General features: G+C 45.0%; 1 protein-coding gene and 5 non-coding genes across 6 annotated transcripts; all 6 read right to left on the reverse strand.

The window, feature by feature from the left end:
• Positions 1 to 2,941: 2,941 nt before the first annotated feature.
• Positions 2,942 to 23,690, reverse strand: LOC147220027 (general transcription factor II-I repeat domain-containing protein 2B-like). The gene is made up of 4 exons (XM_086171185.1): positions 23,006 to 23,690; positions 3,428 to 3,582; positions 3,146 to 3,371; positions 2,942 to 2,967 (listed from the first exon to the last, which is right to left on the reverse strand). Exons 1-4 carry the CDS (start codon positions 23,688 to 23,690, stop codon positions 2,942 to 2,944), a joined length of 1,092 nt encoding a protein of 363 aa, XP_086027311.1.
• On the reverse strand, positions 14,322 to 14,393 carry trnap-ugg (transfer RNA proline (anticodon UGG)). The gene has a single exon. It is a non-coding gene; the product is annotated as a tRNA-Pro (tRNA).
• On the reverse strand, positions 16,285 to 16,403 carry LOC147220029 (5S ribosomal RNA). Its single transcript, XR_015108560.1, has one exon. It is a non-coding gene; the product is annotated as a 5S ribosomal RNA (ribosomal RNA).
• On the reverse strand, positions 18,832 to 18,950 carry LOC147220030 (5S ribosomal RNA). Its single transcript, XR_015108561.1, has one exon. It is a non-coding gene; the product is annotated as a 5S ribosomal RNA (ribosomal RNA).
• Positions 19,944 to 20,134, reverse strand: LOC147220031 (U2 spliceosomal RNA). Its single transcript, XR_015108184.1, has one exon. It is a non-coding gene; the product is annotated as a U2 spliceosomal RNA (small nuclear RNA).
• LOC147220032 (5S ribosomal RNA) lies at positions 22,004 to 22,122 on the reverse strand. The gene has a single exon (XR_015108652.1). It is a non-coding gene; the product is annotated as a 5S ribosomal RNA (ribosomal RNA).
• Positions 23,691 to 27,038: the final 3,348 nt, after the last annotated feature.

A 27,038-nucleotide genomic window follows, 5' to 3' on the forward strand; every position in this document is an offset into this window, starting at 1 on the left:
AAGAATGAAAGATAAAGCCATTATTTCAAAAAAAATTATCTCACAATTGAAAGGTTTTGGAACAAGTTGTTAATTACTTTGGAATTCTTTGAGGCCCATTTCTTTTGTTGAAATATGTTGAAATGGATGTGATTATACACAATCTTAAATCCACACAATGCATAAATTCATTATTATCCAGCCGAAGAATTAAAGATAAAGCCATTTGGTAAAAAATGTTCATCTTGCCAAATTGAATGAATTTGGAACAAGTTGTAAATTACTTTTGGATTCTTTAAAGCTGGTGTTTGTTGCTGACATGTGCTGGATAAGACGTGAATCTACATTATATATGTTATATTCACTGAAATCCAGCAGCAGGTTTAAAAGATAGAGCCATTTGGTCAAAATTATGTATCTAAAGTAGTTGAAGATTTTCGGAAAAAGGTTTTGAATTACAAGAGAATTCTTTAAAACTGGTGTCTGGTGGTAAAATATGTTGAAATGGATGTGATTCTACAAAATAAAAGTCACATTTACTATAATCCAGCCGCAGGTTTAAACCATAAAGCCAGTTGGACATCAAGTATTTCACTCACCAAGATGAAGCTTTTAGGAAAGAGTTAGAAATATTTTTATAATTCTTTAAAGATGGTTTCTGGTGATGACATATGCTGCTAAGGATGTGATTCTACACAATACAGAATCTATGCAATAAATTATAAATTCACTCAAATGTAGCCACATGAATGGAAGATAAAGCCATTTGGTCAAGACTGTTTAACTCACCAAGTTGAAGGTTTTTGGCACATCTTTGGGATTCTTTAAAGCTGGTGTCTGTTGCTGACCTATGGACATGATTACACACTTAATGTCACATTTACTGAAATCTGACATCCTATCTTTAACCTAAAAACAAACAAAAATGTGCAATATCTAATTTCTGTGCAATATTCAGAAACTGTGCAATATTTCATCTCATAACAGCTACACTGTGCAATATTTCATCTCATCTCATAACAGCTACACTACAACGTTCCCTTCTATCATACTATTGTGCACTCCTTACCTCACTTGTTACTAAGACACTTATAGTTTTATCACTGCTTACTAAGACACTTTATAGTTTCACTGAGACACTTTATAGTTTATAGTTTATTTTTATTTCTAATTCTGCCTTTCTTTATTATTTATTACTGTTATATTTTTCTGTAACTCTGGCACAGCAATTTCCTTCGGGATTAATAAGGTTGTTCTTATTCTTATTCTTATTCTTATTCTTAAATCCAGCCGAAGGTTAAGAGGATAAAGCCATTTGGAAAAAAAAATGTGTTTATCTCAAGAGGTTTGAGGTTTTAGGCAGAAGTTGTAAATAACTTTGGAATTCTTTAAAGCTGGTGTCTGGTGATGAAATATGCTGAATAGAATGTGATTCTACACAATTTATGTCACATTAACTGAAATCAAGCCGCAAGTTTCAGAGATAAAGCCATTTGGTCAAAAAGTGTTAAACATACAAAGTTGAAAGACTTTGGCACAAGTTGGAAATAACTACGCGATTCGTTAAAGCAGGTATGTGGTTGTCAAAAACGTTTAAAATATCATTCCATAAAATATATGTCACATTTACTGAAACCATGCATCAGGTTTAAAGGATAAGCCCATTTGGTAAACAAGTGTTTACCTCCACAGTTTGAAGCTTTTTCACGCAAGTTGAAAATAACTTTGGAAATCATTAAAACTCATGTCTGGTGCTGAAATATGCTTAAATGGCATAAAATACTTCACAATTCCCAAAATCCAGACGCAGGTTCAAAAGATAAAGCCATTTGGTTAAATAGTTTATCTAACCAAGTTTAAGCTTATTGGAACACCTTTTAAATCACAAGATAATTCTCTAAAGCCGGTGTCTGGTGCTTAAATATGCTGAACAAGATGTGATTCTACAAAATTTTTGTCAGATTTAATGAAATCAATCCGCAGGTTTCAGAGATAAAGCTATATGGTCCAAAAGTGTTTGTCTCACGAATTTGAAAGATTTTGGCACAAGTTGTAAATAACTTTGGAAATGGTTAATGCTGGTGTCTGGTGCTGAATTATGCTGAATAGGATGTGATTCTATACGCTATATTTCACATTTACTGAAATCATGCTATATGGGATAGTGTCACGAGTCGGGGGCGGACTCGGGCAGGGAACCACACCAACAGGGCTGGAATCCGATCTCTTTATTTAGGCAGGGTCTCAGTAGAGTTATAGCAGGGTTACAATTCTCTGGCGCCAGGCAGTGCGTGCCGCTGCTCTTTATGGGGATGTTGATTAGCGGCAGCTAGCTGCTGATTCTCAATTGGACCCAGCCATGTCTCCTCTCGGCTGCCGAGAGGAGATCCTGACAGTACCCCCCCCCTCAACGGGCGCCTCCCTACGCCCCACGGAGCCGGCCTGGGCGGTCGTGGTGGTATTGCCGTATTAACGAGGGGTCCAGGATCCGCCGAGCCGAAACCCAGGATCTTCCCTCCTGACCATAGCCCTTCCAGTCCACCAGATATTGCAAATGATACACATTTCTTAAATCCATTTTCATGAAAATCTGGGCCCCGTGGAGCAGAGTAAAAGCCAAGTCAATAAGGGGAAGAGGGTACTTGTTCCGGATGGTGATCCTGTTCAGACCCCGGTAGTCCACGCAGGGTCTGAGGCCCCCATCCTTCTTCCCCACGAAGAAGAACCCCGCCCCGGCCGGAGAGGTGGATGGTCGTCGCCAGGGAATCTCTGATATACTCTTCCATGGCGGTTCTCTCGGGTCTTGACAGATTATATAGTCGACCTCTGGGTAGAACTGCGTCCTGCTGGAGGTCTATGGCGCAGTCATAAGGCCGGTGAGGGGGGAGGGTCAGGGCTTTGTCCTTGTCGAATACCCGGGTGAGGTCATGATACTCGGAAGGGACGCAGGATAGGTCCGGGGTTAATGGTCGATCTGGGGCTGCGGAACTACCGGGGGTGGGGCGGAGGTCAGGCAGGTTGCATGGCATGATGTGCTCCAGGTCCGGATTTTGCCGGCGGCCCAGTCGATGTGGGGATTTTGTAGTTGCAGCCAGGGGAACCTGAGCACCAGGGGGGGAGTGAAGTCCAGACAGGATGGTGAAGGAGATTGATTCGGAATGGTTACCAGAAATCCGGATACGGACGGGGACGGTCTGGCGCTGTACATGGGCCAGCCGGCGGTTGTTCAATGACAGGGCGCAGCGGGGTGGTTGGATAGCTGTGGTGGGGAAGAGGAGCTCTTTAACCAGGGCCCCGTCTATGAAGTTGCCCTCTGCCCCTGAGTCTACCAGTGGCGAGACCGAGCGCTGGTGCATGCCCCACTCCAGCGAGGTTGGCACCCGTAGGTGGGCCTGCGGGGAGGAGATCACCGTACAACTCACCAGAGCCCCCCCGGTCACTGGCGAGCCTTGGCTTTTCCCAGCCTGGCCGAGCAGGTGGCGGCGTAGTGGCCCACCTCACCGCAGTAGAGGCAGGCGTTTCGGCGCTGCCGGGCAGTCTTCTCCTCAGCGGTGAGGTGCGCTCGGCCCAGCTGCATGGGCTCCTCCCCCGACGCGGCGGGTCCTGGGGCCGAGGGCAAAGGACGGGCAAATGAATTTGGGCGGAGTGTCCTTAGGTCCGTCCCTCCCCGCCAGCTCGTCCTTCAGCTCATCATTGAGTCCTCTCTGAAAGGCGTATCGTAGTGCCAGGTCGTTCCAGTCACACGCTGCCGCCAGGGTCTGAAACTCAACAGCATACTCAGCCACACTCTGTCCCCCTTGGGTGAGGTCGCCCAAGCGTTTCGCTGCGTCGTCTCCCTGGAGAGGGTGGTCGAAAACTTCTCTCATCTCGGCGGTGAAAGCGGCATAGGACCGACACGGCAGTCCGTCTCTCCGCCACACCGCCGACCCCCAGCGTAGTGCAGCTCCGGTGAGTAGACTGATGGTATATGCTATCTTCTGTTCGTCTGTCTTGTAGGTCATCGGCTGCAAGCCAAACACTCGTGAGACTTGTAGCAAAAATCCTCCACATGGGGCTTCCGGTGACGCAATGTACTGAGACACATGCACGGAGTTGAGCTCTCCCGAAAATTGGTAGTATTCGGCTGTTTATGAAAAAATACTTGACAGTTTAATGGTGGAAAAGTGAGTCTGAAGCATTGCAAATTGGGATGAGCACAGTCAGAGACACACGGAACGCAGCAAAACAGCAAAAACAGCAAGAAGAAGCGAAAGGAAAAAATCGGCCGCCATCTTCCCCAAGCCAGGTGAGCGGAAAAACAGATGAACAGAACATGGAGAACATTCTTCGCGAGTTGAAAGAGTTGAGGAAAGAAAATAAGCAAGCATTTGCAGACACTAAGGAACAATTAACTAGACTGGAGGTGTCGGTCACGGACTTGATTCAAAGGATGGAGAAGCTAGAGCGGAGAACTGAGGAAGCGGAGACCAGGGTATGCCAGGTGGAAGACACAAGCCAGCGCCATGACAGGATGCTGAGGCACCTGTTGAAACGGGAGGCGGCCCTGACGAACATGTGCGACGATCTACAGAATCGGATGCGCCGCAACAATCTGAGAATTTATCAAGTCCCCGAGGAAAGTGAGAAAGGTGACATGATTGGTTTTGTGAGGAACTTAATTGAGACGGCGCTACAACTCCCGCCCGAGCTAAATATAAAAATCGAGAGGGCACACAGATCACTGGGGCTAAAGCCTGCGAGTTCAGCGCCTCCGCGCTCCATTATCGTGAGGTTTCTGGATTATACAGAAAAAGGAAGCAGTGCTGCGACAAGCATGGGCCCAAAAACGAGTGAAGTTCCAGAAGGGAGTGATTTACTTTAACCAGGATTACTCTCCAGAAATACAGAGGAAGAGAACGCGGGTCCGAGGAGTGATCAAGCAGCTGAAGGAGAAGGAGATCCGGGCAATGTGCCGCTATCCGGCGCAGCTGAGAATCAACTTGGAGTCGGGAGTAAAAACATTTCCTCCGCTGGTGGATGCTGTGCCAACGTTGAAGAAGCTGGGCATCGAGTTGCAGGTTCGCAAGAGAGAGAGACTGGAATGGGAACTCTCAAAAGATACATGATACATACAAGACAGGATGGTGGGAAGAGAGAAAGAAAGGACACATCACTGTCCGCCGCAGACCTGCGGGCGGTTTTGCTGGACTAAAATGATGAGGAGTACTGTGCCCGGGTAATGTTAAAATAATTAGATAACGTTATTACTGTCAATCTTAAAGTTCTATGTGTATTACTGTTCATAGTTTAAACAGCCAAATATGCTGAAGTTAAGTGAATCATATTGTAAAGTTATTGAGAGGAGAGGAGAGTTAACTTTGCTATTATTTTCAATTAATATTTTTTTACGATGAGACCCGTGTTGGGATCACCGCCTCACCAAAGATTTTGTTTTTTTCTTTGGTCTGTGGTTTGGACAGCACTCAGTGCACTTTGCCCAGAGGGAATCTTAAATCACAACCCTCTGCCTGCATTACAACAGGAGCTGGACAGATATCTGTACTCAGCTGGACTATTGGAAGTCACATATGTTTACTTTATTTTTTCTGTTCTGTGTTTTAAGAGTTCTTATTTCCTTGACATGTCGGTTAGGTCGGCACAAGTGATTTTTGTTACTACGAGGGCAAGGATAGTTACTTTATGCAAAGGTGAATCTGGGGAGAGTAAAATGAAAATAAGAAATGCCGATTTATGTCAGAGGTAGGGATTGTCAGTTATAATGTCAAAGGATTAAATAATCCTATAAAAAGAAAGAAAATGCTGACTCAGTTGAAGAAATGTAATTGCTCAATAGCGTTACTACAGGAAACACACTTAAATGAGGTAGAACATAAGAAATTGAGGAGAGACTGGGTTGCACAGGTATTCTATGCTTTTTCTTCAAACAGCAGAAAGAGGAGAGTAGCAATTTTAATTAGTCATTCAATTAGTTTTGCAATTCAGAGAGAAGTGAAGGATAAAGCGGGGAGATATATACTTATTATGGGAACCTTGAGTGGAGTAGAGCTAACTATCATGAATATCTATGCCCCTAATGAAGATGACCCCAATTTCTTTAAAGAAGTGGCAACTGTAATGGCAAGAGAAGCCAGAGGTACTATAATTTTAGGAGGAGATTTCAATTGTGTTTTAAATGTAAAATTGGATAAAACTCCTTATGATTATGGGCCCATTAGCAGGAAATCCAGGGCAGCAAAACATATGTTGGAGGAATTAGGACTTGTGGATGTTTGGAGGGCTAAGAACCCGACCACGAGAGATTTCACCTTTCTGTCCATGGTACATGGGTCATACCCAAGAATTGATTTGATTTGCATTTCAAAACAAAGCTTATATAAAGTCAGAGAATGTGTTATTGAACCTGGTACCCTATCTGATCATGGTCCTGTATATATGAAATTAAATTTAGGCTTTGGTTGGCACTTCAAATACTGGAGACTAAATATTTCATTGTTGACAGATTCAAGTATAAAGGAAAACATAAAAAAAGCAATTGATGAGTACTTCAAAATTAATGATAATGGATCAGTATCCCCCTCGACTCTTTGGGATGGGGCAAAGGTGGTGCTGAGAGGGAAATGTATTGAAATTGCGATTAGATTAAACCGACAGAGAACGGAAAAGGAAAAACAGCTGGAAAGTGACATAAAAAGACTAGTACATGAACACAAAATGACAAGGGACAAAAATGTCTTTAAACAAATACAAGAAAGTAAAACCTCCTTGGATGAACTTCTCACACAAAAAGCAGAGGGAGCACTTTGATACACAAGCCAAAGGTACTATGAAAAGGGAAATAGGGCAAGCCGGCTACTTGCCTTTCAACTGAGGAAACAACAATCAAGCCGTATTGTCCCTAAGATAAAACACCCCTCCTCTCTGACCGAGGTCTCCCACCCAGAGGAGATAGCTGAGGCATTCCAAACTTACTATAAAAATCTTTATGATACATCAGGAGAAACACAAGACAAAAGGAAATTAGAAGATATATTCAAAAATCTTGATTTAAGAAAACTCTCTGCATCTGAGGCGGACGAATTAATAGCTCCTATCTGAGAAAACCCACCTATCTGACCCACCTAAGACCTGGTCTGAGGCAGTAATAGCGGTTATACACAAAGAGGGGAAAGATCCATTAGATTGTGGTGCCTATAGGCCAATCAGTTTGTTGGGGAATGACGTAAAGATTATTAGTGCCATATTAGCAAATAGAATGCAGAAGTATTTAGGTAAATTGATTAATCCAGACCAGACCGGTTTCATACCAGGTCGACAAGGAGCAAATATTAGAAGAGCATTAAATGCACAATCAGTGGCAAGACATTCAGTTCACCCGTCAATGCTTCTCAGTCTAGATGCTGAGAAGGCGTTCGACAGAGTGGACTGGACATATCTGAAATTTACTATGGAACAAATGGGATTTGATATGACATTTATAAATGGATTGAAGCACTGAATAAAGACCCAATATCAAGGGTCAGGGTGAATGGGTACCGCTCCCAATTTTTTCACCTTAAAAAAGGAGTTAGGCAGGGGAGCCCAATCTCACCTATTTTGTTCGCATTGTGTATCGAACCGCTTGCTGAATTGATAAGGACAAACGATCAGATCGAGGTAATAGTAGATGAAGAAGGGGAGATACACAAAATTTCGTTGTTCGCGGATGACGTTCTTTTGTTTATAAGAAACCCTCAGTCATCTATACCGGCCCTTATGCAATGCCTGAGGGACTATGGGGAGGTGTCAGGGTACAAGGTGAATGAGGGGAAATCAGAAGCAATGATGATAACAGGATGCTGGCCGACATGCTTGGACGGACAGGTGAAATTCAAGTGGTCAAAAGGGGGCTTTAGATACCTGGGAATCATTCTCACACACGACACAAGTCAGCTATATAAGGCAAATTATGGCAAACTAATTTCTCAGATCAAAAATGACATGGAAAGATGGGAGGTGCTTCCTTTGTCCTTAGTTGGGAGGATAGAAAGTATCAGGATGAATGTCCTACCTAGAATGCTGTTTCTGTTCAATGCTCTGCCTATCACTGTTCCTGTATCTACCTTTACATTACTGGATAAGCTCATTTCCAAATATATATGGCAGAACAAGAGGCCCAGAGTGAGATTGAAAATACTCTGTGCACCCAGAGATAAGGGCGGATTGGCCTTGCCACACTTAAGAAGTTACTACCTGGCAGCACAACTTGGAAAAATGGTCTCATGGATAAAACTAGATATGGACACAAGATGGGTGCATATAGAGCAAGGTTCAGTTAAAAATGTTTCGCTTTCAACTCTCCCCTTTCTAAATTCAAAAGCAAGACGTGGACTTAAGATACAAAATGAATATGTCAACCATACACTTAAGGTTTGGGAAAAGACAAGACGATTCCTGAATCTACCTCTAGCTCTATCGAGGGCAGCAAAAATAACAGCAGCAGGTGACTTTCTGCCAGCAAAGATGGACGGTGGTTTCATTAGATGGGCAGGGAAAGGTTTAATCACAATAAATCAGTTATTTGAAGGAAGAACTCTGAGGGCTTTTTCACAACTTCAGGCAAAATACGACATTGATTCTAAGGATTTATTTTGATATTTTCAAATTCGACATTATTTGATGACACACAAAGAATGGGACAATATTAAAGAAGCTTCAACTAATTTTGAACAATATTGGACTGAGATAGTTGAGAACAAAATGAACATTAAAAATACAATATCAGATATATATGGCAGGATACATATGGACACTTCAGTAGACACACTGGATGTGAAAGCTAAGTGGGAACTGCAATCTAATGCCATGATTGCTGATGGAGAACGGGAGAGTTCTTGGTTGCCCTGGCAACAATGTTTAAGCAGCCCAACATGGAGGGAGTTCAGCTGGAAGTTAAGAATAAGGTATTTTAAATCTCCCTTGATAATAGCTTCGTATGATAATAGCTGTTCTCCCCTGTGTTGGAGGGGCTGTGGCATAACGGGGGACTTTTCCCACATTTTTTGGGACTGCCCTAAACTGATGAAATTCTGGGAAGAGATAAAAAAAACAAATAAGTGAGATTTTAAAATTAAACAGACCAATTGATCCACAGCAATTTATTATGGGTACAGCATCAACAAGCGGCCTAAGGAAAAAACAGGTGTTTACGCTTAGAGTTCTTCTATTAATTGCACATAAAATGATCACAGTAAATTGGCTCAAACCCCACCCACCTACCCTGGACCAGTGGCGTCAGAGGCTTAAGGATGTAAACTGCATGGAACGCATAACAGCAAACTTACGACTTCAGACAGACCTATATCTTGACAAATGGGCACCCATTAAAAAATATTTGGAGAGTTGAAGATATTATCTCTATTTGACTGAGTTAGATGCTTTTCTTGGTGTTTGTGTTTTGGTTTTTTTTTGTTTTTTTTTCTGTTTTTTTTTTAGTTTTATTTTATTTTTCACTTGCTATTGAGGAAATAAGTGACCTATAAAGAGTATTGTATAATGTATATCTTGTTATGAGGTTTTGTAAGAATGTATAAAACTCTGTTAAGGAACCTGTTCTAATAAATGTTCAAAAAAAAAAAGAAAAACATTTTTGACCAAATGGCTTCATCTTTCTTGTGGCTGGATTTGAGGGAATTAATACATTGTGTAGATTCTGTCATGTGTAGCATCACATCCAGATCAGCATATTTCATCACCGGTCACCAGCTTTAAAGAATTAGAGATATTTACAACTTGTGCCAAACAACCTTCAACTTAGTGAAATAAACATTTTAGGTCCAAATGCCTTTATTTTCAAACTTCCGCCTGGATTTCATTACAGTTGACCAATAGAGTGCAAATTCACATCACATTCAACAATTTTCAGCAACAGACACCAGCTTTTAAGAATTTGAAAGCAATTTACAACTTGTTCCAAATGCCTTCAATTTGGCGAAATAAACATTTTTGATCAAATGGGTTTCTCTTCCCTTCTTGCATCTGGATTTCAGTGAATGTATACATTTTGTAGATTTTATATTGTCTAGAATCACATCTTAATCAGCATATTTCAGCGCCAGACACCAGCTTTAAGGAATTCCAATGTTATTTACAACTTGTTCCAAAGAGCTTACACTTTGCAGGGTACACATAATTGGACAAATGGCTTTACATTTCATTCTTGCTGCTGGATTCTAGTGAATTTATATAATGTGTAGATTTTTTATTGTGTAGAATCACATCCTATTCAACATTTTTCAACAAGAGTAACTACCTTTAAAGAATTCTGAAATAATTTACACCTTGTTCAAAAAACCTTAAATTTGGCGAGATAAACATTTTTGACCAAATGGCTTCATCTTTCATTCTTGCAGCTAAATTAGAGTGAATTCATACATTGCGTAGATTCTGTATTGTGTAGAATCACATCCATATCTGCATATTTCATCAACAGACACAAGCTCTAAAGAATGACACGAAAACCATCAACTTGATGAGAAAAACAATTTTGACCAAATGGCTTTATCCTTTAATCCTGCGGCTGGATTTTAGTAAATATGAAATATATTGTGTTGAATCATGTCCTATTACGCATATTTCAGCAAAAGACACCAGCTTGAAAGACTTCCAAAATTATTTTTAACTTGTGCCAAAAACCTTCAATTTGGTGAGATAAACACTTCCTGAACAAATTGCTTTACCATTTAAACATGTGGCTGGATTTCATTAAATATAAACTATATATTGTTGAGCATCACTTTTTTTTTTTAGCATTTTTTAATTTTGTACTTCTTTTATAGCTGGTGTCTGGTGCTGATATATGATGAATAGAATGTGATTCTACAGATTAAATGTCATATTTACTGAAAACCAGCAACAGGATTAAAGATAAAGGAAATTAGTCAGCAAGTGTTTATCTCACCAAGTTGAATCTTTTCTGAGCAAGCTTAAATAACAATGGAAGTCTTTAAAACTAGTGTCTGGAGTTAGAATGTTTTGAGTAAGACGTAATTCTATTACAATATGTCACATTTACTGAAATCCAGTCGCAGGGATAAAAGATTAAGCCATTTGGTCAAAAAGCGTTAATCTCAACAAGTTGAAGGTTAATGGAACGAGTTTAAAATTATTTTAGAATTCTTTAAAGAACTCCAAAGTAATTTACACCTTGTTCCAAACATTTCTAGGCCATACAGCATCGCTGGTCTCACCACAGTCTTGTACACCTTTCCTTTCATTCTGGCCCATAGTCTTCTATCACATAGTACCCCTGACACTTTTCTCAATCCCATCCCAACCTGCTTGGACCCGTCTCTTCACCTCTTTTCCACACTCTCCGTTACTCTGGACTTTTGACCCCAAGTACCTGAAATCCTCCAACTTCTTGATCTCCACTCCCTGTAGCCTCACCGTTCCACCCGAGTTCCTCTCATTCACACACATATATTCTGTCTTGCTGCAACTAACTTTCATTCCTCTCCCTTCCAGGGCACACCTCCACCTCTCTAGATTTTCCTCTACCTGTTTTCTGCTCTCACTACAGATCACAATGTCATCCGCAAACATCAAGGGGTTTCCTGTCTAACCTCATCTGTCTATCACCATTGCGTACTAGAACGGGCTCAGAGCTGATCCCTGGTTGAGTCCCTCCTCCACCTTGAACTTCTCTGTTACCCCTACAGCGCACCGTACCAATGTCTCACAGCTAGCATACATGTCGCGCACCAGTTTAACATACTTCTCTGCCACTCCAGATTTCCTCATATAATACCAGAGCTCCTCTCTTGGCACCCTGTCATATGCTTTTTCTCGGTCTACAAAAACACAATGCAGCTCCCTCTGGCCTTCTCTGTACTTCTCTATTAGCTTTCTCAACGCAAATACTGCATCTGTAGTACTCTTCCTCGGCATGAAGCCATACTGCTTTTCACAAATGCTGACTTCTGCTCTCAGTCTAGTTTCCACTACTCTTTACCATAACTTCATTGTACGGCTCATCAACTTTATCCCTCTATAGTTGCCGCAATTGTGCACATCCCCTTTATTCTTAAAAATAGGCACCATCACACTTTGTCTCCATTCTTCAGGCATCTTCTCACCCTCTAAGATCCTGTTGAATAATCTAGTCAGAAAATCTACTGCTCCCTTTCCTAGACACTTCCACACCTCCACAGGTATATCATCAGGACCAACTGCTTTTCCCCTCTTCATCCTCTTCAATGCCTTCCTCACTTCACTTTTACTAATTTGTGCTACTTTGTGGTCTATAATAGTCTCCTCTTCTACCCTTGCCTCTCTTTCATTTTCCACATTCATCAGCTCTTCAAAGTACTCTTTCCATCTTCCCATCACTCTTCTAGCATCTGTCAATGCATTTCCTTCTCTGTCCTTAATCACCCGGACCTGTTGTACATCCTTTCCATTTTTATCTCTCTGTTTTCACCAACCTGTATAGATCATTCTCACCCTCTTTTCTATCCATCCGAGCATACAAGTCATCGTACGCTTTTTGTTTTGCCTTTGCTACCTCTATCTTTACCTTTCGCTATATCTCTCTGAATTCCTGTCTGTTCTCTTCAGTCCTCTCAGTATCCCACTTCTTCGTCGCTAACCGCTTTCTCTGTATACACTCCTGCACTTCCTCATTCCACCACCAAGTCTCCTTGTCTACTTTTCTTCCAGATGACACACCGAGTACTCTCCTATCTGTCTCCCTGATAACACGAGCTGCTGTTGTCCAATCATCTGTAAGCTCACCGTGACCACCCAGACCCTTTCTCAACTCCTCCCTTAAAACCATGCAACACTCCTCCCTTTTCAGCTCCCACCACTTTGTCCTCTGCTCTGCCTTTGTCCTCTTCATCTTCCTTGTCACCAGAGTCATTTAGCTGCCCCGCCTCATGGGCTCATCCAGGTGGATGAAGGGAATATAAATAAAGAAAACAAACTAAAATAGAGATTTAATAAAGCGCGAAAAAGAGTCAACATGCAAGCAGTGGGCGTGGCTCGTTGGTCTTGGGGTATGATTCTCGCTTAGGGTGCGAGAGGTCCCGGATTCATATCACTGATGATTCCCTGACTCTCATCTCCTTTGCTCCTACTTTTTCACAGCGCTGTAATGTGAGCAAGTAAGTTTGTTTTGTTTTGTTGTCATTTGAACCGGGATATTAGCTCCGACTCCTTTGTTGCACAGGATACCTACGTTGAAGACAACTGATAGGTGAGAGCGTACCTTGACGTTGACCGGACAGGGAAGACCGAAGAACTGGTAAAATGTCACCCTTGAAAAGGTATTGAATGTGAGAAAACCTAATGGCAAATGAGATGTGACTTGATTTTCTCTGCAACGCTGATCACAATCAATGGAGCCCTATCCCCACCATAATTGGGCCTGGTGGAGAAATACAAGTATTACTAAGCAAGACATGAGACAATGTCAAAGAGTCCCAACAGCTCTTCAGCGGCAGTGCTGCTTCTACCGTAGAGACTGGGAGAAAATGAAAAGTAAAGCAAAGGCAAAGTCTGCCGTGAGACAAAGGGACATTGTGGGCCAATTCAACATGGCAAGAGGTGCAGGAAAACAAAAATATCCCACATGACGGAAGGCTTCTCCCGCTGAGCAGCACCAGCTGGTGGTACTGGACATGCACCACCAGGAAGAAGCAGACTGAATTGCCAGAGCTTTGTCCCTCACCAAGCATGGCCGCTGGGTGAGCTGAGATGGTGTAAAAAGTAGTATGATCTTTTGGAGCGGCAGTGGAACATGGAGGCCACAAGCTGAGCTTGACCATCAGATCCATGTATGATGTCCTGCCCCCTCCTGCCAAAGTACAAAAGTATTTTGGAGAGGATCCAGCCTGTTTCCAGTGTCCTGCCGAAGCAATCCCAAAGAAAATCCTTGAGGGCTGTAAGACCAGGCTCCCCTGAAGAATAATCAGAGCCTGCATGCTAATCTGAAGGCAGATTCACCTGTTGCCCCAAGCAAACGGTGAAGTGCCTGGTTACTGCAATGGAAAACGAGAAGGTAGCCAGCAATGCCATGGGCCCATTGTAAGCCCTGGTACTAAAGGGCTTACGAGTAGACTCTATTTTCAGTCTCACCATTCTGGATGACATTATAGCGAGGTGGTCCTGAAAACCAAATACTACAAAGGTGTCTTCCTTGTGAAGCTGACACTTGGGAGTTTTTTCTTCTATATAAGTAATCATTGGGTGGAAAAGTCTGTGATGGTTGAACATCGCTGCTGAAGCAGAGGATGCAAGGTGTGTGCGAAGAGTAGACCGGATACGTCCGTATGACACAGCAGAATGTAGCATTGGAAGGGCTCGGGCTCGTCCGGGATTTGAACCCGGGACCTCTCGCACCCAAAGCGAGAATCATACCCCTAGACCAACGAGCCACAAAAGCTTGCTGAGTTGAGTCACGAGCAATCAAATTTGATTATTCATATAGCACCAAACACCAACACAGCGTTTCCATGATGCTGTACAAATATAGAGCAGGACTGAACCACACTCTTTGGAAAGACTTACAGAATACCCACATTCCCGAATAAACAAGCACTTGGAGACGCTTTGAGGAAACACTGCCCTTTACCAGCTCGAAACTGATATGAGATTCCTGAGCCTTGGGGTTTCCTTCTGATGACCACCTGCTTTTATTCTAATATGGCACTAATGGCAGGCAGCCACTTGCTGGGAGTACAATGCAAGGTGTGAAATGTAGCTGAGGCCGTGGTCTTCACATTCTACAGTCATGGCCAAAAGTTTTGAGATTGCCACTTTCACAATGTCTGTTCCTTCATGGTTTTTAGGTGTTTGCCAGATGGTTCTATTGTTGTGTCATTCTCCAAACTTTTGGCCATGACTGTACAGACCTGGTCGTCCCATCACAATTGATGAACAGCTTTACCCATCAGAAACGTTGCCCTTTGATTCAATATATTGCTACAAAACCAGATAAGTTTGGCATCAAACCACCAAACACCAGCTTTAAAGAATTCCAAAGTAATTTACAACTTGTCAACTATTTACAACTTTACAACTATTAACACCAACGCCATCTTCAAAAAGGGTCAGAGCCGCCTGTTCTTCCTCAGGAGGCTCAGATCTTTCAATGTCTGCAGGACCATGCTGCAGATGTTCTACCACTCTACCGGTGGTGTCCGGCGTCATCTTCTACGCTGTTGTGTGCTGGGGCAGCAGGCTCAAGACAGCTGACGCTAACAGACTCAACAAGCTCATCAGGAGAGCTGGATCTGTCCTGGGCGTGGAGCAGGAGTCTGTGGTGCAGGTGTCAGAGAGGAGGATGCTGAAGAAGCTCCTCAGCATCATGGACAACATCCATCACCCCCTGCATGCCACACTGACGTCCTGTCAGAGCTCTTTCAGCCGTAGACTGATACCACCGAGGAGCTCCACTGAACGCCACAGGAGGTCTTTCCTCCTGAGGCGATCAGACTCCTCTCCTCTAACTCCTCTCCATTCAGCTGCCGGCAACCATAACAACCTATCTTTAACTTAAAAACAAACAAAAATGTGCAATATCTCATTTCTGTGCAATATTCAGAAACTGTGCAATCTTTCATCTCATAACAGTCACACTGTGCAATATTTCATCATATTTCATCTCATCTCATAACAGCTACACTACAATGTTCCCTTCTATCATACTATTGTGCACTCCTTACCTCACTTGTTACTAAGACACTTATAGTTTTATCACTGCTTACTAAGACACTTTATAGTTTCACTGAGACACTTTATAGTTTATAGTTTATTTTTATTTCTAATTCTGCCTTTCTTTTATGATTTATTACTGTTATATTTTCTGTAACTCTGGCACTGCAATTTCCTTCGGGATTAATAAAGTTGTTCTTATTCTTATTCTTATTCTTATTCTTAAGAAAAGAAGCGAGGAAGGCAACGAAGAGGATGAGGAGTTCAAAGGCAGTGGGTCCTGATGACATGCCGTACATGTGGAGGCATGGAAGTGTCTAGGAGAGCCAGCGGTACGGAGGTCAGCGACTGGATGATTCAAAAGAAAAAGAAAGACAGCACACATGGAAAAATACTGTACAGGGATGACAAGAAAGGCGACGAGCGACAGACAGAGACGGCGAGACAACGAAAAGTGACCCGAAAGGTAAGGCGAGGAACTATGACTGAGCGCTTCACTGTGACTCCGGTGGGACAGACACAAGGGAATGAGCGCGGGTGTCCGTGTGTGAAATGTTGGCGCTCTTGAGAGACAGCACCCCCTGCTGGGGACAGAGAGGACGAACATGAAAAAGCTTACGGCACCTGGTATTCCAAGGCGGTCTCCCATCCAAGTACTAACCAGGCCCGACCCTGGTTGGCTTCCGAGATCAGACGAGATCGGGCGTGTTCAGGGTGGTATGGCCGTAAACGAGGGATACCCGCGCGGAAGGGCATTTTATAAGCAGCCGTCCTCTGTCTTTTCCACCTCCAGTCATTTCCACATCTGTCAGGAGCTCCTTCTATTTAGTCTCCATGATTACAGCCAGTGGCGCCCGAGGCTACTCGAACCGAAAATCATCAGACACTCCTTAGGCTACAGCCTAAGGTAAAAAGGGAGCGAGCAAAGGCCATAGCAGAAAAGTTCAAGGTGGAAGCGGGACTCCGTCGGGGATAGGCCCTGAGCCCCTTCTTGGTCGCAATGGTGACGGACGGGCTGACGGATGATGGTAGACATGAATCTCCACGGACCGTGACCTTTGCGGATGCCGTTGTGATCTGTAGTGAGAGCAGAAAATAGGTGGAGGTCAATCTAGAGAAGTGGGGGTATGCACCGCGTCTCCGCCGCTCGGCCCGGAGCGACGGCGCATCTCCCCCATCGCCCCCATCGCCCCGGAGACGGAGGTCACGTTGGAGGCTGACGTTCCTGCTTTACAAGAAACAACATGGCTGATGCATCTTCCGCATCTGCCTGCTCACGTGGCGCGCGGCCCCCCGACAGGACGCCGGAGCATCAAAGTAAACCCAGGACTTCAACAAGCAGACTCCTCGGAACCTGATGAATGAATGGGGAAAAATGATAGAGAGCCAGGGGTAGAAGCTGTGACTACTGGCGACCGCAAAGGAGCAGAGACCAGCGTAAAAAGAAGCGAGGAGGGCATCGAAGAGGATGAGGAGTTCAAAGGCAGTGGGTCCCGATGACGTACCGTACAGGTGGAGGCATGGAAGTGTCGAGGAGAGCCAGCGGTATGGAGGTCAGCGGCTGGATTATTCAACAGCGAGAGACACAAACGAGAGAAAAAGAAATACAACGCACATGGAGAAACACTGTACAGGGGATGACAAGAAAGGCAGCGAACCGAAAATCATCAGACACTCTTTACCTTCGGCTGCAGCCTAAGGTAAAGGGGGAGCTGCCAAAGGCCATATCAGGACTGGTATGCACGGCGGGACACTTCATGACAAGAGAAAGAGAAAAATAAATAAAATACACATGGAAAAAAGGACGAGTACCACAGATGCAGTATTTGCGCCCAGAATGCTCATAGACAAGTACAGAGGGGGCCGGCGGGAGCCCCATTGCCTTTTTGTACACCTAGAAAAGGCCTACGACAGGTTGCCAAGAGAGGAGCTCTGGTATCCTATGAGGAAGTCTGGAGCGGCAGAGAAGTGTGTTACACTGGTGCAGGACATGTATGCTAGCTGGGAGACAGTGCTGCGTGCGGTGTGCTGTAAGACGGTACCAGAGAAGTTCAAGGTGGAAGCGGGACTCCGTCGGGGATAGGCCCTGAGCCCCTTCTTGTTCGCCTTGGTGACGGACGGGCGGGCTGACGGATGAGGGTAGACATGAATCTCCACGGACCGTGACCTTCGCAGATGCCGTTGTGATCTGTAGTGAGAGCAGAAAACAGGTGGAGGTCGAGATAAGATAAGATAAGATAAGATAAGATAAGATAAGATAAGATAAGATAAGATAAGATAAGATAAGATAAGATAAGATAAGATAAGATAAGATAAGATAAGAACAACTTTATTAATCCCGAAGGAAACTGTTGTGCCAGAGTTCCAGAAAATATAACAGTAATAAATAATAAAAGGCAGAATTAGAAATCAAAATAAACTATAAACTGTAAAGTGTCTCGGTGAAACTATAGAGAGGTGGGGGTATGCTCTGGAAAGGAGAGGAACGAAAGTTAGTCGCAGCAAGACAGCATACATGTGTGGGGATGAGAGGAACTCGGGTGGAACGGTGAGGCTACAGGGAGTGGAGATCAAGAAGCAGGAGCATTTCAGGGACTTGGACACTCTGGATTGTTTTCTGGCCCGATCGTAAATCCACGCTTTCGCGGTGCACCTGCCATGTGCAACGACAACTTTCTTTTATGATTTATTACTGTTATATTTTCTGTAACTCTGGCACTGCAATTTCCTTCGGGATTAATAAAGTTGTTCTTATTCTTATTCTTATTCTTAAGAAAAGAAGCGAGGAAGGCAACGAAGAGGATGAGGAGTTCAAAGGCAGTGGGTCCTGATGACATGCCGTACATGTGGAGGCATGGAAGTGTCTAGGAGAGCCAGCGGTACGGAGGTCAGCGACTGGATGATTCAAAAGAAAAAGAAATACAGCACACATGGAAAAATACTGTACAGGGATGACAAGAAAGGCGACGAGCGACAGACAGAGACGGCGAGACAACGGAAAGTGACCCGAAAGGTAAGGCGAGGAACTATGAATGAGCGCTTCACTGTGACTCCGGTGGGACAGGCACAAGGGAATGAGCGCGGGTGTCCGTGTGTGAAATGTTGGCGCTCTTGAGAGACAGCACCCCCTGCTGGGGACAGAGAGGACGAACATGAAAAAGCTTACGGCACCTGGTATTCCAAGGCGGTCTCCCATCCAAGTACTAACCAGGCCCGACCCTGGTTGGCTTCCGAGATCAGACGAGATCGGGCGTGTTCAGGGTGGTATGGCCGTAAACGAGGGATACCCGCGCGGAAGGGCATTTTATAAGCAGCCGTCCTCTGTCTTTTCCACCTCCAGTCATTTCCACATCTGTCAGGAGCTCCTTCTATTTAGTCTCCATGATTACAGCCAGTGGCGCCCGAGGCTACTCGAACCGAAAATCATCAGACACTCCTTAGGCTACAGCCTAAGGTAAAAAGGGAGCTAGCAAAGGCCATAGCAGAAAAGTTCAAGGTGGAAGCGGGACTCCGTCGGGGATAGGCCCTGAGCCCCTTCTTGGTCGCAATGGTGACGGACGGGCTGACGGATGAGGGTAGACATGAATCTCCACGGACCGTGACCTTTGCGGATGCCGTTGTGATCTGTAGTGAGAGCAGAAAACAGGTGGAGGTCAATCTAGAGAAGTGGGGGTATGCACCGCGTACTCAATCGGGGGGGGGAACCCACGCGGACTCTTCACAAATACTGCAGGATCCGGGAGCTCAAACACCATCCGTCTCGCACACACACACACACACCGCCCTGCGTGAATCTCTCACACACACACACTCCGTCAAAAAAACGTCAACTCTGAGTTCTGACGGGCCGGGACGCCGAAAACGACACGGACGCTTCAATTTTCACGAAGAAGTCAGAGGACAACCGGAACACGTTCCGTCCGTCCTCCTGATGCCGCGAGGGGTTTCTGCCGCTCTACGGCCGGGAGAACTTCCCCCTGAGCCCAGTCTGACACAGTCTATCGGGGGCAATCCATCCGTTTCAAATGCGATTCATTTAAGCTCAGTTCTGGTCCATAGTGGGATTTTATTGGGCTGCACGGGGCGAATGGTAGGGACAGGGTTTCAGGCAGACACGCTCGTGTGTCGCTATCTACCGCTCCCTACCGGCAGAAACAACGGGGACAGTGTCGCTGGTCACGCAGGGCACAGACAAGATCTGGATCCCATGTATGTTGGTTACGTATGACGTTGTTGGAGGACACGGCAACCTTGACACCGGACACAAAAGCGGGGGGTGCACCGTTCCCAGAGATACTGCAATACCAGGTCGATGCGCGGAGTGGACGGAGCAAGCCCCTATTCCATCTCCCTGTTCCAAAAATCAATTTAATATTAGGTCCAAGGATAGGGGACGTACCAGATGTTAAACTGATAAAAACAGATACTACACTTGATCTTAGCCAAAAGGCCGAGGAGCGATAGCCCCGCGCCCTCGCTCGACACCAACGCATTCCCCGCACCGTCAGCTTCACTCACGACTTCATTCACAAATAAACCCCCACGCCGTCTCCGCCGCTCGGCCCGGAGCGACGGCGCATCGCCCCCATCGCCCCCATCGCCCCCATCGCCCCGGAGACGGAGGTCCCGGTGGAGGCCGACGTTCCTGCTTTACAAGAAACAACATGGCTGATGCATCTTCCGCATCTGCCCGCTCACGTGGCGCGCGGCCCCCCGACAGGACGCCGGAGCATCAAAGTAAACCCAGGACTTCAACAAGCAGACTCCTCGGAACCTGATGAATGAATGGGGAAAAATGATAGAGAGCCAGGGGTAGAAGCGGTGACTACTGGCGACCGCAAAGGAGCAGAGACCAGCATAAAAAGAAGCGAGGAGGGCATCGAAGAGGATGAGGAGTTCAAAGGCAGTGGGTCCCGATGACGTACCGTACAGGTGGAGGAATGGAAGTGTCTAGGAGAGCCAGCGGTACGGAGGTCAGCGGCTGGATTATTCAACAGCGAGAGACACAAACGAGAGAAAAAGAAATACAGCGCACATGGAGAAACATTGTACAGGGATGACAAGAAAGGCGGCGAACCGAAAATCATCAGACACTCTTTACCTTCGGCTGCAGCCTAAGGTAAAGGGGGAGCTGCCAAAGGCCATATCAGGACTGGTATGCACGCGGGGACAGTTCATGACAAGAGAAAGAGAAAAATAAATAAAATACACATGGAAAAAAGGACGAGTACCACAGATGCAGTATTGGCGCCCAGAATGCTCATAGACAAGTACAGAGGGGGCCGGCGGGAGCCGCATTGCCTTTTTGTACACCTAGAAAAGGCCTACGACAGGTTGCCAAGAGAGGAGCTCTGGTATCCTATGAGGAAGTCTGGAGCGGCAGAGAAGTGTGTTACACTGGTGCAGGACATGTATGCTAGCTGGGAGACAGTGGTGCGGTGTGCTGTAAGACTGGACCAGAGAAGTTCAAGGTGGAAGCGGGACTCCGTCGGGGATAGGCCCTGAGCCCCTTCTTGTTCGCAACGGTGACGAATGGCCTGACGGATGAGGGTAGACGTGAATCTTCACGGACCGTGACCTTTGCAGATGCCGTTGTGATCTGTAGTGAGAGCAGAAAACAGGTGGAGGTCAAGATAAGATAAGATAGGACCTACGTCACGCCCCGGACACAGAGGTCCCGGTGGAGGCCGATGTTCCTGCTTTACAAAAAACAACATGGCTGATGCATCTTCCGCATCGGCCCGGTCACGTGGTGCACGGCCCCCCGACAGGACGCCGAAGCATCAAAGTAAACCCAGGACTTCAACAACCAGACTCCTATGAATATGATGAATGAATGGGGAAAAATGAAAGAGAGCCAAGGGTAGAAGCGCTGACTACTGCCGACCGCAAAAGGACCAGAGACAAGTGTAAAAAGAAGCGAGGAGGGCATCGAAGAGGATGAGGAGTTCAAAGGCAGTGGGTCCTGATGACTTACCGTACATGTGGAGGCCTGTAAGTGCCTAGGAGAGCCAGTGGTACGGAGGTCAGCGGCTGGATTATTCAACAGCGAGAGGCACAAACGAGAGAAAAAGAAATTCAGCACACATGGAGAAATACTGTACAGGGATGACGAGAAAGGCGGTGAGCGAGGGACGGAGGCGGCGAGACAACGGAAAGTGACCCGAAAGGTAAGGCGGGAAACTATGACTGAATGCGTGTCGCGCCGGGCTTCACGGTGACTCCGGTGGGACAGACACAAGGGAATGAGCGGCGTGTGTCCGTGTGTGAAATGTTGGCGCTCTTGAGAGAGAGCACCCCCTGCTGTAGACAGAGAGGACGAACATGAAAAAGCTTACGGCACCTGGTATTCCCAGGCAGTCTCCCATCCAAGTACTAACCAGGCCCGACGCTGCTTGGCTTCCGAGATCAGACGAGATCGGGCGTGTTCAGGGTGGTATGTCCGTAAACGAGACTAGCTTACGCGGAAGGGCATTATATAAGCAGCCGTCCTCCGTCTTTTCCACCTCCAGTCATTTCCAGATCTGTCTGGAGCTCCTTCTATTGCGTTTCCATGATTACAGCCAGTGGCAACCAAGGTTACTATAACCAAAAATCATCAGACACACTTTACCTTAGGCTGCAGCCTAAGGTAAAGAGGGAGCTAGCAAAGGCCATACCAGGACTCGAATTCACGGCGGGACAGTAAATGACAAGAGAAAGAGAAAATTAAATAAAATACACATGGAAAAAGGAAGAGTACTACAGATGCAGTATTTGCGCCAAGAATGCTCATAGAGAAGTACAGAGAAGGCCCGTGGGAGCCCCATTGCCTTTTTGTACACCTAGAAAAGACGTACGACTGGTTGCCAAGAGAGGAGCTCTAGCTACCTCATATGGTGTTTTAAAGTTCTTCTTTCTTGTTCAGTGAGAGAAATCTAATCTCTGCTAGGCTTTAACAAGTGCATCTAAGTCAGGTTGAATGTCTGAAGTGGAGATGTGAAGCACAGCTGACAGATGATCATCAGTGGGAGGATCTATACCTGGATTTTGTAAACTTCATCATTGAAAATGTTTGTTCACAAATGTAGGTAGAGCCAAAGAGAACAAACATCTTCTGAGCATGTCTCCTAATGTTTGGAAAGTTCTCCTCCTTGAGAGAAGAGTAGAAATCCAGCAGAGATCCTGACTTAAAGTGCTCTGCCAGTACTACATCAGACTGCAGGTCAATGAGTTCCAGCTGAAAATCACTGGGTGCATCATCCACACCTGAAGGTAAAGGTAAAGGGAGAGGAAACCATGTGCATGTCATTCTCCATTGTTCTAAGATCCTCAAATCGCCTTGAAAACTTACCATGCAATGCTCCTAGCATGGATGAGTACCTGCAGAGGTTATCAGCTGATGGTGTGACTTCTTCCAGGGTCAGCATATGAGTGAGAGTGTTGCTCTCCTGTTGTCTTGAAAGCAACTGTATCTTTCTCACAAAAGCCTTCACCAGGCTGTGCATTTCATGCACAAAAAGGCCCTTGCCTTGCAGCTTGGTGTTCAGTTCATTCATCAGTGCAGTCACGTCAACAGCAAATGCAAAATCTGCCATCCTGTCCTCATCTGCAAGCTCTGGGATGGCCTTGCCTTTTGTCTCACAAAACTCCTGGATTTCTGCTTTCAGATCCCAGACTCTTTTTAGCACTTTGCCCAGGCTGAGCCATCTCACAGAAGTGTGGTAGCCAATGTCACTGTGCTCACTCTCATGCTCCTCCATAAGTGTTATAAACTGTCTGTGATTCAGTGCCCGCGCCCTGATGAAGTTAACTATTATAGTAACAACATCGATAACATGGTTAATTTTTAGCACTGATGTGCACAACACATGTTGGTGTAAAATGCAATGTAAAAATACCAATTTCTGATCAGGGTCAATTTCAGTCACTTTATCCTGCATGCGTTTTAAAAGTCCGACATTTTTCCCTGTAAGATTTGGACAACCGTCCTTGGTGACACCTGCCAGTCTGTCCCATTTCAGTCCCAACGTGTCCATACAAGCATTTACCTCAGTGAAGAGATCGCTCCCTGTCGTCATCCCTTTTAACGACCGCATTGCTGCCAGCTCCTCCGTAATCTTGAAGTCCGGCGCTATCCCACGGACAAATACGAGTAGCTGGGCTGTGTCGCGGACATCACAACTCTCGTTCAAAGCCAAGGAGAAAAAGTCAAAACTTGGCACTTCACGTTGCAGCTGTAGCTCCAGATTCCCCGCAATGTCCTCGATCCTTCTCGCCACGGTTCGCCTGGACAGCGGGACTTGCTCAAATGCCGCTTTTTTTTCAGGGCATATTAGTGCTGCAGAGTCTACCAAGCACTCTTTCACAAACTCCCCCTCTGCGAATGGCTTGCTGTTTTTGGCTATTTTGTGGGATATCACAAAGCTGGTCTTGGTTGCTAGATCCCTGGATGTATGAAGCTTGGTAAAAAAGCCTTGCTGCGTTTGCAGCTTAGCTAGCAAAGCTTCCGATGTCCGCGCTCTTTCGTCATCAGTCAGGTTTTTATATTTCTCTGCATGTTTTGTCTGGTAATGCCGACTCAAATTGTAGTCCTTAAACACGGCGATCTGCTCCCCGCAAACTAAACACACAGCTTTACCTCCAACTTCAGTAAATAAATACTTAGCTGTCCAATTTTTGTTGAAAATCCTACATTCGGCATCTACCTTTCTTTTTTTAGCCTGAGTGGACATTTTTGAGGGTGAAAGTTGTCTTCTTGTGATTCAATCGCGCGCATGTCTTGATATACGCATTACGTTATTATGTGCGTGAATTAGAAAAAAAAACAACTTCAGAATAAAAGCAGTGCAGCTTTAGCCCATGGATGAGGTGAAATTAGAAAGTATGTTTATTTTGTAATTTCCAATTAACCTTACACTGGCGGTCAGAGTCAACCAAAGGTATGTGGCCCGGGCCATACAATGCCCAGGTCTGTCATACGGGCCAGTCAGTGCCATCCCGCGGGCCGGATGTGGCCCGTGGGCTGTACAATTCCCAGGTCTGTTATACAAGGTATGCTCAGGCATTTCCTACAAAGGACCAAAAGTCAGTTACAGTTGCCAAAGTATTGTGGGAAAGTACTTTGTTCATTATGGCCTACCCGCTAGAATACATTCAGACCAAGGTAGAGATTTTGAAAGCCGCCTTATAAAAGAACTCTTATCCATGCTTGGAGTAAGAAAGTCGCGCACCTCACCTTATCATCCGCAAGGTGATGCTCAACCAGAACATTTCAACAGAACACTTCTCTCAATGCTTGGAACGCTTGAAAATGTGCAGAAACAAAACTGGAGTCAACATATCAGTCAGTTAGTACATGCGTATAACTGCACTAAAAATTAGTCCACTGGATATTCCCCATACTACTTAATGTTCGGGCGCAATGCCAGATTGCCTGTTGACCTCTGTTTTGGTACAGCTCTCGACGGTAATTCAGAGACGTCTCACCTACAGTATGTGGACAAAATGAGAAAAGAACTCCAAAAAGCTTACCATTTAGCTGCAGAGTTTGCAACCAAGAGCCATCTGAGAAACAAAACCTGTTATGATCAACGAGTAAGAGACCAACCTCTACAAGAAGGAGACCGAGTCCTCGTAAGAAATGTTGGCCTCACTGGGAAACAAAAACTACAAGATAGATGGAAATCCACACCCTATATTGTGATTAAAAAGTTTTCCAACTTACCTGTAGACAGAGTCAAACCCGAACAAGGAACTGGAAGTGTCAAAACTCAACACAGAGACCACCTTCTACAAATTGGTTATCTTGTCAGGATTCCTGATAATTCTGAACAAACTAAAAGAGTCAGAACACCAGTTACCAGGAGACAACATACTCTAAGACATCAAACACATCACCAAAATGATCAGACATCTGACATCTCTTCAAACTCTGAATCTGAGTATGAGTGTGTCTACGAGTGCCCAACCTATGATAAGGTCAGGAAACCACTGTCCATACCAGACCGAACCACCCCAGAGCATACTCCCTTTGAAAATTTCCCCTCATCTGAGAGTGAACCGGAGGTGGAGAAAGTACATTCTGTCAGTTCACAGGAAGAGGAATATCAGTCCTCCAACGAGGACGCAGATACCAATGATACAGCTGAAGACACTGATGTGGAGTTGAGAACTCAAACGAGCCCTAGAAGCAGAAAGTCAACGCGTGAAGTAAAACCAGTGATTCGCTTGACCTATGATAAACCTGGAACTCAAGCTGGGGAACCTGTGACTATTGTGCACCAGAGCATGGTCATTCACTTGAACCTCAGTGCCAGAGGAAACCCTGATCTTGTGAAACATCCTAAAACATGCCCCTACAGATCTAAGTCTAAACAGTACAGTTAGATGAGGACATCTACACCTTTTAGAAGGGGGAGGATGTAGCCCGTCTAAAATTTCATTACAGACCATACAGGCTAAAATGTAAAGATGTTTTAACATTTAAGTAAAATTAAATAAGACTGAAATGGCTGTAAAACATTTAATATTTCATGTTTAAAATGTGTTCATAAATGGTTAAAAACAAGGTTTAATCTTATCTAAGGTTTTTGTCATTTATTTGGGAATCGTGCTTTTAATCGCCACAAGCTTGTGTGAAACGTACAGCTCAACATGTGCTTTTGTTTGCATCCGAACTGTTAAGTGTCAATATGGTATTTTCTTGAATTGTATTGGTTGATGTACACTTAGTGTCCAATCCCATGCGTGAGGGCGGGATCTGAATGAGGAAGGCAATAGAACATCTAGGCGCGAGGCATTCGACTGCTGCGTTTGCCGAGGGAAGTTTGTGAAGCTAAGCTGAAAGGAGAATGGTCATAAAACAGTGTGGATGCAGAGTCTACGTTGCTGTTTTCGACTATTTAACCCTGTGATGAGTGAGTACTCGATGTATATGATTTTTATGCTTAGACGATATGTTGAAGTGCACATATGCGATGCTAATCGAGCGTTAGCATTGTTAGCATTTTACCGCGAGTTAATTTCATACTCTGTATGTAAAGTATATGAGCTTGGAATTGGAGACCTTTGATGCTCAGTGGACCGAGAGGAATTCTCTGGACGTTTCTGCTGAGGCTTAACCGATGAGTTTCACCGAGTGCACTTCGTGATGCCGTGATGCCAAGTCATTGCTAACCCGTTTGCCGAGAGGGAATCGCATGGTGATGGACAACATTTGACTATCCATTGCTTCAACACCAAAAGGATTAGTGAGTACATCAAAGCACATGCATTTTATTTTGGGGCTTGTGAACAAGTGAAACGGACATTTTCTGTTTTTCTGGTCCAACGATCCCGAGCATCGAATCAGGCCTGCCACGATTGAACTTTCTGAGAAAAACAAA

Source organism: Fistularia commersonii, chromosome 24 (genome assembly GCF_037954325.1).
Source record: "Fistularia commersonii isolate RoL2024-O1a breed Wild chromosome 24, RoL_Fcom_v1.0, whole genome shotgun sequence".
Lineage (NCBI taxonomy): Eukaryota > Metazoa > Chordata > Actinopteri > Syngnathiformes > Fistulariidae > Fistularia > Fistularia commersonii.

Excerpts from the sequence above, each read along its gene's own strand:
- LOC147220027 (XM_086171185.1), bottom strand. The coding sequence starts at position 23,690 with ATGGACACGTTGGGACTGAAATGGGACAGACTGGCAGGTGTCACCAAG. Across the intron at positions 3,583-23,005 it reads CATGCTAGGAGCATTGCATG|GACCCGCCGCGTCGGGGGAG; the intron begins GTAAGTTTTCAA and ends CCTCGGCCCCAG. Across the intron at positions 2,968-3,145 it reads CGTCCGTATCCGGATTTCTG|TTCCGCAGCCCCAGATCGAC; the intron begins GTAACCATTCCG and ends CACCCCCGGTAG.